The sequence below is a fragment of the Perognathus longimembris genome, chromosome 3 (genome assembly GCF_023159225.1).
Source record: "Perognathus longimembris pacificus isolate PPM17 chromosome 3, ASM2315922v1, whole genome shotgun sequence".
Lineage (NCBI taxonomy): Eukaryota > Metazoa > Chordata > Mammalia > Rodentia > Heteromyidae > Perognathus > Perognathus longimembris.
In genome coordinates, this window is record NC_063163.1 from 78,883,635 (window position 1) to 78,901,692 (window position 18,058).

General features: G+C 50.0%; 1 protein-coding gene across 1 annotated transcript in view; it reads right to left on the reverse strand.

Moving 5' to 3' along the window:
• The window catches only part of Sez6l (seizure related 6 homolog like), a 101,788-nt gene that overhangs the window by 56,425 nt on the left and 27,305 nt on the right, over positions 1-18,058 (reverse strand). Inside the window, exon 3 of the mRNA XM_048340700.1 lies at positions 256-268. Within this exon, the coding sequence (XP_048196657.1) occupies positions 256-268 (13 nt within the window). The remainder of the gene's footprint in view (positions 1-255; positions 269-18,058) is intronic.

An 18,058-nucleotide genomic window follows, 5' to 3' on the forward strand; every position in this document is an offset into this window, starting at 1 on the left:
ATCACCACCTACTATGTGCAAACATGAAGGCATACTGCCTGGCTACTATGTGTAAACCCTGAAGTGTGCTAGCCACCTACTCTGTGCAAACAAGAAGGCATGCTGGCCACCTACTGTGCTAACACTAAGATGTGCTGACCGCCCATTGGGGGTGTGCTGACACTAAGGTGTGCTCTGGGACTGGGGATCTGAGGTTGCCCGTCCTTCTGCACCCCTAGCTGGTGGAGCCCCCTTTGAGCAGGCATCCCTCCCTACCTGTAGGTCCCACCTGCCAGGTAAAACCCGGGATTGCTGTTATTTTGAGAGCAGAATTGCCAGCCTGGGTTGACTCTTGGTTTCTTTCCAAACCTCAGGAGCCCCTGTCACGTGACCCCCACCCGGCCTGCACTGCCCCTTGGTCACCTGCCAGCCTCAGGTAAGGACACCGGGGCTCTGTCGAGCCACTGAGAATTCAGTGCAATGTCTTATGGTGCGCTGTCACTGCCCAGCAGGCAGAGGGAGGCAGGAACCCTGTCTTTCCCCTCCTTGGCACCTGCCATCCATGCCAGGTACTTCCTAGGTGCTAATAAGCAGCTTTGAAGTAAATGAAGGGGTGCCATCTTGTCACAGAGTGCTTTCATCAGCACAGCTCCCCAATCCTCCATGTGGGGCTCATATTTTAGTTCCCACCCCGCCTCTGTGTCCCCTCCAGAGGATTTCTCCTCATCGCCGCACACAGTGGTTTTTTTTTTTTTTTTCCTGGTCCTGGGACTTGAACCCAGAGCCCAGATGCTGTCCCTGAACACTTTTGCTCAAGGCTAGAGCTCTCCCACCTGAGCCACAGCTCCACTTCCAGCTTTTTTGGCGATTGACTGGAGATAAGAGACTCATGGACTTTCTTGCGCAAGCTGGCTTTGAACTGTGAGCCTCAGGTGTCAGCCTCCTGAGCGGCTGGGATCGCACTAGTTGTTTCATAAAGCAGTGGCTGCAGCAGCAGCCTGGGCAGGCTGAACGCTGTCTAGGACATGACCTTGACTCATGCTGAGGCTCCCAGCTGGGCCCAGCAGCTCCTCCATCAAGAACGGTCCCAGGCTGCAGGCCTGATGCAGGAGATGAAGAGCCTGACTGCTCTTCAGCTTCTGGGTTGACTGAGGACAAGCAGGAATGCGCCCTGGCCATCAGCAGTGAGGGCTAGGTGTGCCCTCAAAACGGGACATGGGAAGAAATATACCCCTGCTCTGTCGGATCGATAAACCCCACGGGGTCAGCGTCTAGGCCCGGAGCCTAGAGACCCATGCATGCTGCTCTGCCAGCTTCTTAACCCATTTGCTTCCTGGCTCTGCCTATCAAGTAGCCACACTGTGTGCTGCTCCTTGTGCGCACAGTTTCCTTGGCCCACCTGGGCCCTACCACGTCCCTGCCCCTACGGAAGCAGGAAGGGGAAGCGAAGGTTCAATGGCAGCGGCCCTTACCCTGACAGTTCCATACGAAACAGAGATTTGGCTGTCTTTGTCTCACATAGGGGAAACTGAGGCAGCTCAGGGAGGTGAAATCATGGCCGGAGTGAAATGCCACAGTCTGATTCAAACCCAGGACCCACTAAAATGTTCCCCGACACTGTCCTTGGCAAGCAGCCTGCCTGGAGGGTGGCAGGCAATTTCTGGAAGCATTTTCCTGAGGCAGGGGAGGAAGAGGGGAGCAGAGAAGAGTCTAGGAGAAGGTTCTGAAAGCAGTGGGAGCTAGTGGGTTTGGGGACTGTTGTGGTGCAGGCTCCTGCACAGCCAGGAGGCAGCGGAGGGGCTGATGGGGACTGCACCAGGCCGGGCCCTTGGAGGACGCAGAATGAAGAATTCACAGTTATTGGATATTACCTACAGTCAAGCATGGGGCTAGACCATCACTCTAATGAACTCCGACTCATCCTTCAAGACCCAAGGTATGTATCACTGCCTCCAGGCAGCCTTCTCTGAGGCCCCTCCCAGGCTCCATCTGCCCCCTCTGCCTGCTGCTACAGTTTCTGTCTCATTGCCTGGTCACTATTTGTACACAGGACTGTCTCCCTCCACCCTGATGATAGGGGCTGTGTCCTGCGTGACATTTCTATATGCGGAGGGGACAATGAGCACCACAAATAGGCCTGTTATGACTCAAGCTGGCAAGTAGAACCTGGGGAGTCCCTGCTCAGAAGCCCCTGGGTGAGGTCAGGGTGAAGAATTCCCACCTCCACCAGCCTTGTCCCTGATAGGCCCTCCTCTGGTGGTGGTGGTGGAGGAGGGAGAGGAGGGAGAGGGTGAGGAGGGGGGAGGAGGGAGGAAGGCATCCACTGTGGCGGAGTCGGGGAGCTAGAGCTCTCCCGATGAGGGAAGAGTGACAAATTAAAAAGGAAGAGAAGAGGATGTGCTAATTCCAACCCACTCTATTTTTTCCTCGCAGCTGTGTGGAGGGAATGCACTGTGACTTTGAAATGGAACATTTCCCTGGCCAGGGTTCCAGCTCCCCGCCTGTCCCCCTGTCCCCTCCCCCCAGCTCGGCTTGGGGGAGGGGAATGTGGTGGATCTGGTCCCAGGCCTGGCTCTGACACTGCTCAGTCTTGTCTCTTGGAGGCCCAGACATTCAGGGAACCTGGGAAAGCACTGAGGCCTTGAGGTGAGAGATGCCCCCATATTCTGTACTCCAGCCTCATCCAGGAACCTGCAGAAGGGTCACAGTACCTCCCCCTCCCCCGCCCGTCCTTGCAGGCTGCTTAGTTTCAAAGGAAGGGGGAACTTCTGGTTCTTGGAAAGGGGACCCCAACCCAGATTCCCCAGCCCTTCAGTTCCACGTCCCTTCCCACCTTCCAAGAGTAAAAACGTGTTCAAGAATAAGAACAAACACCTTCAACTATCACTGGCTTCATCACGCAGCTCCCCCTGCACATGGGAGAAATTGAGGCACAGAGAAGGGGAAGGAGCCACTGTGACACTGCAGATTCCGCAAGGACAAAACACACCCACAGAAAGAAAACACCGAGGTTAGGCAAAGCCTCAGATGGGATGGTCAAGGAGACAGCGGAGACAGGCGGAGGGTGGCCAAGAAAGACTCCCAGCCATGCCTGGCGCTGCCTGTCCCAGGAGTGGTGGGCGCCTCTGACCTCCCCCCAGAGGAGACGTGGTATGGAAAGTCGCATGAAAGGTGTTCAGACTCCTCTTTGCAAGGTGTGATCCTATTCCATTTCCATTTCATAGAAGAGGAAACTGAGGCCCAGAGAAGGACATCAGGCTGTTCATCTAGTAAGGGTGGGGCTGGGATTCCAACCCAGCAGGACCTGGGAGAGCTTTGTCCCTGAGGTTCCAGGGCTGCTTGTTATCTGTTGGGTGGGGGAGGGGGGAGGGAGAGGAAGAAGGAGAAGGAGGAAGGGGAAGAGGGAAGGGTTACAAAAAAGAAGAGGAGGGTGGAGAAGAAAGGGAGGTGAAGTAAAAGGAGAGAAGAAAAGGGAAGGGGAGAAAAGAGGAGAAAGAGAGGCCATGAGGAGATCGGAGAGATGGAGAAAGGGAGACAGGAGAGGAGGGAGAGGAGGAGGCATTGGACAGCCACGGATGAACATGGCAGCCAACCCCCTTGGCCTTCCTGTTCTTCTTACAGCTTACCCCCAACCCCAGAGCTTTGCCCAGAGCACCTCCCCACACCCCACACTGTCCCTCAGCCTGAGGCCAGCCACCATGTACCATGTACTGTCTTGCTCCTTGGGTTACCAGTGAACCAAGAGGGGCTGTTGCCCAGGGTGTGCCTGTCAATAGCTGTCCCCTCCAAGGTCCCATGGCATTGTCTGATCGGACAGTTCACCCCTCCACTTGGGAATGAGGAACTGGAAAAATGCTGTGTGACCTTGGTCCCAGTGCTTGACCTCTCTGAGCTTGCACTTTGCATCCATCACTGGACACGATCATGCAGGCACTAGAAGAAGGCCTGGAAGGCTGTGGATACACAGTGTCTCTCATCACTGGCTAGTCTCTCTTTCTTGGGGTGCAGGAGAAGAGTGGGGGCTTGGAGGAGCCCCCCCCCCTTAGGGCCTCCCTTGTCCCCCTTCTGCCCCTGGCACTCCCTGCCATGTGCAAGGCCCAGTGGTGGAAAGAGGAGGCGGCCCAGAGCAGGGCTCAGCAGAAGGCTCTCAGACAGCGGGCACAGACAACGGCTCATTTGTATTCTCAGCGTGGCTGAAGGACACTACACTTTCTGCAAAGGGAACAAGCGCAGATTAGGGACGAATGCCGGGGAAGCAAACTTGCTTAAATCTATTACCCAGCAGAAATGGTCTGTGGGTGTCGAATGGAACGTTTGCATTTCTGGTCTGATGTGAGATTTTTTTTTTTTCCTTCCTCTGGTGGGTGTAGGTCCACCCCGGGAGGGCTCCATGCAGGTGCGCTCCCCCCCCCCCCCCCCCCGCGCCCCCGCCTGTCTAAGCCTGTGCCCAGTACCTGCGTTACCTAGGTAACTGGCACACCTGGAGGCAGTTACCGCCCCCTTGCAATCCACCTGACCATACCTCCTGTCTGGCAGAGGTTCAGGCCTTCTCTTCAGCCATGCATCATCTCGGCCACAGGCCAGCAGCTTGGGAATAAACTTCTCTCTCCTGCCTGAATACTGCGTGCTGTTCTCCTTTATTGGCTACCTACTTCAATAAACCTTAGAGTCGGGTGCCACTGGGGACACAGTGGCTGGTGTTCCAGTGGCCGACGTGTGTAGGATGTCTCTAAACCCCCGCGTGTCGTGGGACATGGCTCACTTGGCTACTAGCATGCTTAAGATCCTGGGAACCTTTAAAATCCCTTTACAAAAATGGGTGTGGTGACTCACACCTGTAATCCCAGCTACCTGGGAAGCTGAGCTGAGGATGATCACAGTTCCAGGCCAGCCTGGGGCAACAAAAGTACAAGAAACCCCATCTTGACCCATAAAAAGCTGGGCACAGTGGTTCAGGCCTTTCATCCCAGCTACGTGGGAAGTATGCGGAGGAAGTGGCTTGTGCTGGGTTTTATGAAACAGTGGGCTCTCCTTTGAAGTGTTCTTGGCTCTGCAGCCCATGAGTTGTTCTTGGAGGTTGGCTGTGTTCCTGGGATGCTAATGCTAGGGCCATGGCTCAGCATCCGTTTCCCACTTGCAGAGCAGTTTGTGGAGACAGGATTTGTGCCCGGGTGACCTGACAGGGTACCCACCTGAGGGTCCACCCCTCACTCAATGCAAACTCCACCCCCCATCTGCTTACCCAAATCCCCACCGGCAGCTCTGGGGTCCGAGAGCCTGATCTTCTCACTGGTGTCTGGTGATTAGGCTGCCTGGCAGTTGTATCTATTGAGTGATCACTGACATGCAATAAAGGTCACATGTAGCGTATATTTGATATTTTGGCATATGTACACCCAAGAAGCTGGAGTCATTGAACAACTCCCCCCACCCCTGCCCCCATGTCCTCATAGACACCATAAACTTTGACCTTCACTGGCTTAGATGAACAACTAGAGCAGATGAGCACAGCAATGCGGAGGCCGCACTGTGGCCCTGGGGTCGCAGCTTCCTACCCTACTAGCTGTGTATGACCTGGGGAAGTGGCCTTTGTCTCTGAGCCTCGTTGGGATGGGTGGTCTTCGACTCTACAGGCTTTGGGATTGTTAAAGGAGCCCTTCACCTCAGATCTGCTATCACCTCTGCTATCCTCATGGTAGGCTGAGAGGAAGGAGCCATTGGAACTGCCTGGCCTTTCATGCTCATTGTTCAATGCACAGTGAATCCCTATGGACACCCACATTTATTTCCTAGTTTACTTCTCTTTCACAAAGTCCATTTGCTCACACATTTCTCACAGTTTGTTCATTTGACCACTGCTACATCCTCACATGGTAGGGGCCACGAGAGCTTATACTATCACACATCTATCTTATTGGCCAGACACCACCACAATGCCATCTCATTGGCCAGACGCTACTATGGGGCCATCTCATCGGCCAGATACCACCATGTTACCATCTCATTTTACAGATATCATCATAGATGTTCCTAGGTGCAAGAGAGTCTGTGACATTGGCGGTAGCAGAGGAAGTTAGAAAGGATTGGGGTGAACACGGTGTTCTCTAAATGAACCCACAGCTCCAATCATAGAGTTCATAGGCAGATTCCCACCATATAATCACAGGAAAGATGTAGGTACAATTACCAGCTGAGAACAGGAATATGAAAGAAGAGAACTTAATTCTCAGAGCACATTCAAGGTTCAGATATAAATGTAATGGAGGTGGGGGGCCCAGGAGAGCTCTGCAGCCCTGAGGCTTGAAGTCTGACGTCTGACGGAGTGAATTTGAGAGGAGTTGGTAGGGTGTGGGCTCCTGGGTGGCAGAACAGCTTGTGTGGCAGTGACAGGTGGCAGGCCACTAGTCCATGCTGGGAACAGTGGGTCATTTGAGTCATTTTGGTCTTTCTTCTGCAAGCAATAGACCTTTGCGGCTGAGTAGGTGACAGCGGAGTGTATTGGTACTGGGGATGGAGAAAAAGAATTGCAAACTGGGACTACAACAGTTTTATTTCCTCCAAACACACTCAGAATCTATCTCTTTCTCTGCTTCCCTAGAAAACTCAAAGTACAGTTAAGGACATCATCTTGTTGCATGCCATCCTCCTTCCGTTACTTCATTCTTCTTTCTGGATCCAGGCCATTGTCTATTTTCTCTCCTGTGTTCAGCTTGTCCTTGGAAAGAACCTTTACTCTCTGTCTCAAAATCAACCAACCTCCGAGGCTAATGGCTTCTGATAGGCTGGCAGATCCTGCTATTTGAAAGTCTTGATGGAGGAGCAGGAACTGGCTAGGCAGTGGTCATGATTCTTAGTGCTGTGAGAATGGCATCGATTAAGGCAGGCAAGCCAATCTCTCCGGTGGACTTGGCTTTCTGACCAGTGACAAGCTCGTCCTGTGTTTGGTGTGACAACTATCTGCCCGATAAAGTCCCTGCAAGCCACAGAAAGCTAATCAGAAAGCTGAAATTGCCTGAGCAGGGGAGAAATGGGAGTTGATCTTCTCTCTCAATTCCCTGAGTTGTAGGATAGCTGAGACAAATCTCTTCCAAGTTGCCTCAGAATTGCATCCCCCCACATTTCTCCAGCCCCTGATGCTGCTCTGTGATGTTCAAAATGGTTTGTTTCAGTGACCTTCCTTTTTTTTTTCTTCTTTTGTAAATCCCTGCCACACCCCCCAATCCAAGTCAAACAGAACTTTTGTGACAGCAGCCAGTGCTGTATCTAAAGAAGGTCTCTCAATTTGAACCCAGTCACATCACAGATGAGTGTAAACTCACTACTTGTAGCTTTAATTTCCAGATGTTGGGGAAGGGGGTTGTTTGTTAATTGCCATCATCAGAGCCGTGGCTGATGGATGTAGGTGATCAACATCTGTCTGGCTGCTTCAGACCCTATATTGGGAAGCATATTGATCATCTCACATCTCCTTGGCTTTCCTCCTCCAAGTCAATAGCACCTGCTATACCTTGAATGCAGTTGGACTCCCCCCTGCACCCTGCCCCTGCCCAGGGCTCACATGCTGCTTTTAAGCCTGGTCCCCAGTATGGTGATGTTGAGAGGTAGTAGGACTTTTAAGGAGTCTAGGAGAAGGTAATGAGATCACTGGAGACATCACTCTTGGAAAAGACTAATGTGATTCTCCTGGCACTGGTTAGTATGAGAGTGGATTGTTGTAAAGAGCAAGTCAAGACCCTCCTCCCCCGACTCTGACTTCCTGGATTGTGCTGTGATCATGTGAATCAATTTCCTAGTCTATCTATCTATCTATCTATCTATCTATCTATCTATCTATCTATCTATCTATCTATCTATCTATCTGTTCCATCTATCTGTTTAATGGTTCCATTTCTCTGGGGGATCCCTGATGGACTAAAGCTCCCCTTTCTGACTTCTATTTCCAAAGCACACCTTGCATGATGGTTTGAAGGTGTCACTCTAAGGTTCATGTGTGGGAACCCCATCTCTTTGGTGCTGTGTGGATGATACTTGAGGGGTGGGTCATTAGAGAGTTCTGCACTCCTGGAAGAACTCATGGTGGGTTGAGGGAGAGAGTTGGTTATAATGCAAGCACCTGCCGGCATGCTTTTCTTGTCTTGCCATGGGATACTCAGGGCTGGGTCATGATGTGAATGCAGGCCTCGCTGGAAGTCCAACACTGCCTGTAACCCTGACCTTCCCAACCTCCGGAACTATAAGCTGACCAACCCCTGTTCTCTGTAAACTACTAACCTGTGGCTTTCAGTGATCATGGAGGAGAAAGGACAAGGACACTGTATTTTCTTTTCCTTCCCGCACCATTGCCACAACCCCAGTCCTAGGTCCTTTCCTCTACTCCTAACCTAATGCCTCTGTAGACATCCACACAGAGGACGGCAACCCCAGTCCTAGGTCCTTTCCTCCACCCCTAACCTAATGTCTCCATAGACATTCACACCATGGACGGCAGTTCCTCCCTGCCCACCACCATTACCTTCTTGGGTGCTGGACCCTGCCTGCCCCATTCTCTAGGAAACTTCCCAGGGATCTGGCTTAGTGACTTCTCCTCTTTTCCCCTTCTGCCTCAGTTTCTGCCTTTCCAGTCCCCTTGCTCAGATTTATAGTCAACAGCAGTCAGCCTTCTGAGGGCTTTTTTTTTTTTTCAATTGGATCCAGGATGGTGCATTAATTTAGCTTTTGTCTTTTTTTCCCTTCAGATATTTTGTTTTTATTCCGTGACAATAAGGTATGGAACCCACCACAGCTCCCCCCATACTGGCTTTATTAATAATTACAAAGCCTGCTTTATTAGTAATTAATTTCAGTATTGAAGCTATTTCCACTCCAAAGCAGAAATGACAAGTTTGATTTAGCAAGGTATGAATGATTAGATCCAGACAGCTTCTGGGGTTGACTTAAAAATACGGAAACGTCTCCCAACATCTCTGTCTCTTTCTCTCTGTTCTGGGAGAAGCAATGGTAATAATTATTATTGTCGATAATCATTCAGAATTCCATGTATTAACACTATACCGCCTGTTTCACACTCAGTGTCAGAGTTAAACCACACAACAATCCTTTCCACCGGATTCTGTCACTATCCTCATGTGACAGATGAGGAAACAGAGCCCAGAGGGAGAAGAGACTTTTCCAAGGTTACCTAGCCAATGACCAGCAGAGCTAGGATTCATATCCCGGCTGGGCATAAACCTGGACCCTTGAGCTGGGCACCAGTGGCTCTCACCTGTAATCCTAGCTGCTCAGGAGGCTGAGATCTGAGAATCACGGTTGGAGGTTAGCTGGGCAGGAAAGTCCCCATGAGACTCTTATCTCCAGTTAACCACTCAAAAACTAGAAGTGACACCGTGGCTCAAAGTGGCAGAGTGCTAGCCTTGAGTGAAATAGCTGAGGGGCAGTGCCCAGGCCCTGAGCTCAAGCACCATGACCAACAAATAATAAAAAAAGAAACACAAACCCCAAACAACAACAACAACAACAAAACTCTGGACTTTTAACCCCTAAGTAAGACATTTCTTTCTGTTAGGGAGGAAGCAAAGAAGGACAGCCTATACCTGCAGTGAGAAACTAAATCTACTCCACCATACCAATGAGGTAAATTGTGTTTGATGCATATGAATTTAGTGGCATATATAACAAACTCTCAGTACACAGTTTCATCTGACAGGAGAGAGAGAGCGAAGAGAGGGGAGAGAGAGAGAAAGAGAGAATGAATTTGAAATATTACTGGCTTCAGAATCAGAGTGAAAGGTAGCAATGCCTGTTAGCAGATTTCATTCCCATACAACCCCTTGCTTCTTCTCCTCGGCACACTCCATCCAATGCCAGCAGAACAAACCCATTTGGTGGATGGAAGGCAGACAACCCATGGGAAGAGCCCTGGATGTCAACAAAAAACAGTCCCATGCCACCCCGAAGTGTGAAGGTGGCTGGAAACCCTCACAACGGAGGCAAGAAATTCACATTCTTCCAGGGTATGCGGGCTCGGGGGACACTGACGTGAGGGGCCTGTCTTTGCTGGGAAGGGCCTGTCCTGGGCCTCGCAGGACAGAAATGAGGGCATGCATAGCTGGAAGTTCCTCACCACGGGAGGCAGGTCACTGCCAGGTCCGACCTCCCAGCCGCTCTGGGTGCAAAACTCTCCCCTCAATAAATCACTGGGTTGATGGATGACTTTCTCTCTTGAGCTCTAGTTTATGGTTGAGGCTGCTCACGTGTGTGTATCTATATACTATATATTTTTAACTTAAAAGCTTATTTATATTACTTACATTCATTTTATATTAATCATATATATTTATAAATAAATATAAATACACAGTAAAAATGTATATTAAAGTATTTCACTTGCAACACTAATGAATGAGCTCCAGTCTGCTTGCCCTGCCTCCCCCGCCCCTTGTGGAGCTGGCCACTTCCTCATTCCGACTCCCTGATGCCTCCTCCAGAGCCACAGGCAGGGTAGCAGCTAGCCTTAGGACTACTGGCGGGTCCAGTGCAGAGTGCTCAGCACACAGTTGGATAAAAAGCTGGCTACCTCCCTCTGTTCTCCTTACAGAGACACAGGTGGGTGGTGCCACAGGGTCAGGCCCAGCAGGATAGCCAGACCTTTGGTTTGGGTCTCAGACCTGTAGCTGCCTTGCTGTGTGACCTGGTATAAGTGAGCCTTGGTTGTCCAGAAAATCAAAGAAGAGAAAGTAGCAGCCCCCCTGCCCTCTGCCTTGAGCCCCCCGGGTGCTGTGCTTTAGATTGATTACAGTCAAGAGAGGCAGGGGGCTCTGATTCGGCTTGCACGAGGACCTCTGCAGCTCTGGTGTGGACCTGTCCTGCTCCCTTCATCCTCAGGGCTTGTGATTTTGCTTGGTCTGGATCTTGGACTCCGTCCCCCTTGGTGTGTCACTTGTCACTGCTACTCCAGGTGTTCCTGAGGGAGGAGGCCCTGGGTCCCCCCTCTGGCCTGCTAAGTCCTCTCCCCTGCTGAGCCTGGAGACTTCTTGAGAACACAGCCACATCCCGGGGCTGCTCTGCCCTGCTTTCCTGCAGGACGTTTCTGGAACAGTGGCCTGAATGAAGCTGCCTGCGAGTGGAACCTCCCCTGACCCAGATCTGGGGAAAGGAAGCTTCCAGGACTGGGGCAGAGCTCACACCAGCAGTGTGCATGCTAACTCTCCATTCCCTGCTTGCAAAGCATGCTGGGAGGATGTCACACCACCAGTGCAAGATGACCCCTGTCTCCTGCTCGCTTCTAGGAACTTCCCACGCTAGTGGGGACACATGCCATTGTAGTCTTGGAGTGGCGGCACTGGCCAGGTGAGGCTGACTGTGTGCAGGGCTCGGCACGCTTTCTGTGAATGCTCTTTCTAATACAGACACCACATCTCCATGCCCTACACAGAGCTGCAGGGGCTCCTGGAGTGGGAATGGCATCCTCAGTCAACCCACCTTCTCCCAGCCCACCCTCCACGCCAGGAGGTGAGCACTCTGTGTGACAGGAACAATCCACAAGGAGACTGTATGACATGATACCCAGTGGCAATTACACAGCAGGAAACAGCAAGGCCAGGGAGAGACTGGGCCCTGCAGGCTGGAACTGACCTCAGAGGTCAGCTCTAATTGGGTCTCAAAGGCTGCAGGAAAATCTGATGAGCAAGGCTTCAGGTGAGCGATAGATACCCAAGATGGGACTGGAGATGCAGTTCATTCAAGTTCAAAACCCTTGTGTCCCACAGGATGTTTGTTTATTTCCATCCCTGCCTCCCTTTCTCCTTCCCTCTGCTCTTTATTTCTGTATCCCTTCCTCCCCCTTTCCCTCCCCCTTCTTCCTCTTCCTCCTTCTTTCATCCATTTATCCATGCATTCATTCATGAGTTCACAAATCCATTCACCATCCACCCATCCACCCCCATCCATCCATCCACCCACCACCTTTCTATCCACCCACCCATCCATCCATCCATCCATCCATCCATCCATCCATCCATCCATCCATCATCTACTCTGACATTTCTTCCCAATATTTACTGTGTGAATAAGCCAGACATCCCTCCTCCCCCTTTCCCTCCCCATTTCCTTTCTTCTTTCTTTTCTCATCCATACATTCCATTATCCAAGACATCTGATGGGGATGGTGGTGCTACCCAACTTGGCCAGTCAAGGAGTAGGCTCAGAGAAGTGTCAGAGATGTAGTAACATTGCCAGGGCCTGCATCCCAAATTTCCCCTTGGCAGCTGGCACTCCCCCTCCCACCCCCCGGTGTGAAACTACTGATTGTAGCTGGGGATGATTCTCCTAAGCAGAACAAAGTTTGCCCTGTCTCCTGGTGACCCAACCCTTCATCCATCTCTTTACTCTTTACTCTTCAGATGCCAAACATACAGAACAGGTGTGAATACACCTGTGGAGGTGATCTTGAGGGACTGCTCCAAGGTCCTAAGCATCCTATATCATCTCTTTATTTTATTTGCAGGAGCCAGGATTTGAACTTGAGGGTCTTATACTCACTTAGCTTGCTTGCTCAGTGCCCCACCATTTGATCTACGCTTGCCTTTTTGTGCTTAAAGGCTAATCTGGGCTTACAGACACTTCTGATTGAAAAATTGGAAGAATATCAAACTTGTTTCTCCTCCCCACCCCCGAGTCTTTGGGTCACCATGGTCCTGAGAATGAAGACAGGGAAGAACGAGAGTGTGTGCACAGGGCACTGGGCTGGCGATGCAGGAACCCGTGCCCACTCTCCCAGTCTGAGCACAAAAGAAGCTGTCACCCGGGAACGCAGGCGAGGCCTCACTGGCATGCCACTGGCATCGGAATTACAGGCAATTATCACCGCACGATCGCCTTCCGCTGTTGTTTGTGTTCCAAAATGTCCCAATGAATGCTGAAAGGAGCTCTATGTTCTCTTAAAGGGAGAGAGAGAGAGAGTGAGGAAAAAAAAATAACCCTAATGTTCTGTCCTTTGTTGGTGCCCACTCAAGAAAATGAGCTTTGTGTGTATGTGTGTGTGTGTGTGTGCCAGCCCTCCCTCCTTCCGTTGGGGGCAGAGAAGAGAAGAGGAGACTTCATGAAGGCTTTGATGAATTATCTGAGAGTTTTTATTCTTTACTACTCCTGGTGCTTTGTCTTTCTTCTAGCAGAAATTGGACTGGCAGGTCTCAGGTCAGAACCAGTGGGAAGATGTAGCTTGTGCATTGGGTGGCGGCTGGGAGGGGTTGGGAGGAGGAGGGTTGAGAAAGGGGGAGGGGAGGAGGGACATGTAGGGGTTATGCTTATTGAGTGGCTTTCCAATTTCTCAACTTGGCTCACAGATAAGTTCTATCTGTGGCTAAAATACATGTGGTGTTTGAAGCTTTACAGGACACAGTTTCCTTTTTGTGGCTCCTCCTCTCTCCCTCCTCCCTTTTTCCCCTTCTACTCCTTTCTTTTCCTTCTTCCCTTCCCTTTCCTTTCCTCCCTCCTTTCCTTCTTCCCTCCCTCCCTTTCTTCCTCCCCTCCCTCCCTCTCCCTCCTCCTCCTCTTCCTCCTGCTCCTCCTCCTCCTCTTCCCCCCTTTCCTCTTCCTCCTCCTCCCATTCTTTTATTCAAAGGCATCTACTGAGCATCTGTCATCTGGAAGACACCATGCCAGGCAGAATATGCCAAATCTACCTAATTGAGTTAATTTGGATGCCGTGCACACGTACTGTAGCTTGAACTCAGAGCCTTGAGCTCTTGTTTGGCTTTTTCACTCATGGGTGGTACTCTATAACTTGAATCTGTATTTTTTGTCAGTTGTGGGGCTTGAACTGTGGGCCTGGGCACTGTCCCTGAACTCTTCAGCTCAAGTCTAGTGCTCTACCACTTGAGCCACAGCACCATTCTGGTTTCTGGTGGTTCATTGGAGATTAGAGTCTCACAGACTTTCCTGCCTGGAATGGCTTTGAACTGCAATCCTCATATCTCAGCCTCCTGAGTAGCTAGGATTACAGATGTGAGCCATAGGCCCCAGCTTTCAGATGCATATTTAAAGTCACAGATTTTCTTTGGTTTATGGTGGAGTGACATCCCAACAAACCTCACTTGAAGTTGAAAATGCATATAATTAGACCTAAGCCATTGGACATTATAGCTTAGCCTGAAACCTACTCTGAACACTTACATTAGTGCACAGTGGGGGAGCCCATTAGTCCCAGAGCCTGTCTTGTGATGTAGTGTGGAGCAGGTTCAGAAAGAAGTTCACTGGGCACCTTGCTGAAGTGACAAACAGAATAGTTGTGTAGGTGCAGGTTTTCACCATGGGAAAGCTGGAAACCTGCACGTGGACTGTTCTAAGCAGTGGGTCATCTGCACATGACTTGACCTAGCTCAGGAGAAAGAATGGGGGAAGATTCTGGATGGATTGGCTCAACATGATTGCCAACCCTGAGCCAGCAGGCTGTGGGTGGTGAGTGCCAGCTGTGTGTGCATATCTCCCAAAGTATGTGACTTGTTGCTCTAGTGAGTGACTTCCCATGACAGCATAGGACCAGTGTGACTGACAGGGGCTGCTGCGCTTCCTTTTCTGCTGCGTGCAAGCTCAGACAGCACACCCCAGCCTCCCTTGCAGCCAGGCTGGGAGAGTTCTCTGCTGTGCCCCAGCTTCCCTTGCAGCTAGGTTCAGATGTTTGTCATGTCCTAGCCTTCCTTGCAGCTAGACTCTGAGAGTTCTCGAGCAAGGACACACATGGTTGGCATTACAATGCTTTACTCAGCTCCCCTATGTTCTCGCCTCCCTCATTTCCCAGTGGTTACCGAGGGTCTATTGAAGACTCCCAAAGCCAAAAATGGTGGAGCCTCAGGCAGGACAGAGCGTTTGGGACGCTCAGGAGAAAGGCTCCTGTTGAGTTGAAATGTCTGCAACGGACACTTTGTGAGCAAACCCTGGGCTTTCCAGCTCCAGGTCACTGAGGAATGAGGGTTTATTTATTCACTAGCATGTGTACCATTACCCTGACACATCCAGTCTTTCTCCAGGTGAAGCAAGGATCATCTATTTCACAACCAAGTGGAAAATGGGTGTGCATGGTATTACAGTGTGGCTCTTTGAGATGTGTTTTGTGCCTCATGATCTGACTTTAGAGTTTCAACTATGGACAGGAGAACTCCACATGGGGGGAGGGGGCTCAGGCTCACTCACATTCAAGGCAACTCAGCCAAACACATAATGCTTTGGTAAATGGAGGGGGGGACACATCAACTTCTACCTTTCCAGCACACATTACTCGTGACATGGCAGTGCCACAGGGCATTTCTGCATGGTGGGGTGTTTACCTAGATTCCACTAGCCAAGGGTCAATAACAAGGAATGTCCAAGAACTCAAATCCACCCAGCCATGCCTGGATCAGGCTGGGTTTCAGTCATTAACATTTTTAGCCAAAGTGATTTTATTCTCTCTGTGTGGTATGTGTGTGCATGTGTGTGTATGCACACATGTGCACACATGCATGCGTGCCAGTACTGGGGCTTGAACTCAGGGCCTTGGCTTTTTGGCTCAAGACTAGCATTCTTCCACTTGAGCTACACAGCTCCACTTCTAGCTTTTTGGTGGTTATTTGGATATCAGTCTCACAGACTTTCCTGTCCAGGCTGGCTTTAAACCACAACCCTCAGATCTCAACCTCCTAAGTAGCTAGGGTTACACCTGCATCTGGCAATTTTATTCATTTATCTTATAGGGACAGAAGTTGAGATGTAGCTCAGAGGCAGAAGGTCTGCTTAACATGCACAAGAAAAACCCAGAGTCAATTCCTAGCACCATAAAAAGGAAAGAGAGACAATAAAAACAAACCAACCTCAAAGATTGTAGAAACACACACACACACACACACACACACACACACAACATGTGCCCCTCCCTCTACTATAAATTGGTATACAATATTGTTTTTAAAAATCCACTATAACCTGTGGTGCACATCTGTAGTGCCAGGCATTTTGGTGACAGAGGGAGAAGGACTGTGGTTTCAGGCCATGTCTCAAAAACTAAGCCAAGCCTGGTGACCATTGCCTTTAGTTCCAGCTATGAGAGAGATGGAGGCTATAGAAGAATCACCCTCTGAAGATAGCAAAACACAACTGGAGGCAAAAGCATGAGACCCCTAGCTGAAATAACAAATTATTAATGCCAAAGGACTGGGGCATGACTACGGTGAGAGTGCTTGTCTAGAAAATGCAAGGCCCTGAGTTCAATCTCTACCTCAAGAAGAAAACAATCCTATCCAACCAGACTCAGGTTCTCCATAGATCAAAGACTAGAAAATGTTCAAGAATGTAAAAAAAAAAAAAAAAACCCAAACACCAAACTCTGATGATGGCAGATGGTCTCAGCCCTCCCACAGATGGCAGCTGTACTAGTGTGTTTTCTGTTACTATAACCGGCGTCCTGGTGTGTAATTATATCCCAGTTTGGGAGGCTGGGTTTGGAACGGCTCGGCATTGGCTGTACCGAGGCCCCTGCTTGCATCGCATTGTGGAATATGGAGTCAAGGCGGGAGTGAGGCCTGGGGAAAGCCTGTGAAATGAGTAGACACCAAGGTTTAGGAGAAGGCCTGTCCACAATTTGCCACCAGGCTCCAACTCTCTCCTTGTTGTTGTTTAGTTGTTCTGGTACCAGAGCTTGAACTCAGGACCTCACACTTGTGCTTGGCTCTCTTGCTCATGCCTAGCACTCTGCCATGCTTCTTGGAGCTCTGCCTCTCGAGTTTGGCATTTGGCTGGTTAGTTAGAAATGGGAGACTCCCAGGCTTTTCTGCTTGGGTTGGCTTTGAACTGTGATCCTCCAGATCTTGACCTCCTGTGGAGTTAGAATTATAGGCATGAGTCACTGGTGCCTGGCTTTTTAGGCTACAGCTCTTAACCCTATCTCTCAACTTTGCTGCTGCAAGAAAGAACCCCAAGTCCTAACACTCAAATGCTTGGGTGAATCACTCAAACCTGATCCTGGCCACAACAGCAGCTGAAAAACAACTAGAGCAAAAAGAACTGGGGACATGACTCAGATAGCAATATTCTTGCCTAGCCAGCATGACGCTCTGAGTTCAATACTGACCCCCCTTCCCCAAATATCTGTAAGTTCTGAGGTTGAAGAAAATAGAACTTACATTCTTCACAAAAACCAACAAAAAACCCAAAACACTAGAAATAGTCATTATCTTAGTAAGCAGAGATATTTAACTTTTCTCTCAATTTCCTTAAAATACACATGACTATTGCATAAGATGATGACATTTTCTTGTTGTTTAGACTGCAGGAATGAGGATAGAAGGAGTTAAGGGTCAAAGGGCAAAGGGCAATGGTTGTAGGTTTGGAAGCTGATGTCAAGCGGTGCTGAAGTTGGAGAGTTAAGGATCTTTTTGGCGAACCCTCATTTACCCACCCCTAAGTACAAATATCTCTGCTTAAAAAAAAACCAAAACAATCCACGGATTAAATTAAGACGTCATTCTAAACCTTTCCAATGATTTGACAGCAGGTTGGAAAGGGAGAATGAAGAAAGAGAAACACAGGAGAAAAAACAAACCAATAGAACACAACTCAAACCCAAGGAAGACTTAAGTCCACCTCTATCAGTAACGATGTGGGCTGCAAATATGACTGTAACTAAGTAGTATTTTATTGAGGACCTACTATGTCCTGGCTGCCTTTCCTGAATCATTGCATGTAATCCAGATTGGTGCCTGGGGAGAGAAGTGTTCCATCTCATTCCTAAAGGGACCGAGAGTCTGGAGATCAAAGGCATCTTTCAAAGATGATGGCTGACCTAGTCAAGAATTTAGGTCTGTAGTCATTCTGTCCCATCTGCCCCCAGCACATTTTGTGTCAGAGCCAGAGAGGGTGTTGGTGGATGGTGTCCCCTTTTCCTCCCTTCTTGAGGACTTGACAGAAATAAGAGCAAAGGCTGTATCTGTCCCCAGGTGTCCCTGTAACAAGGGTGAGGCCCCCCTCCTGGGTCAACCTCTCCTGGTCAACCTCCAGCAAAGCAAAAACTTGAGGTTTATGGTGTGTGTGTGTGTGCGGGTGTGCGCGTGTG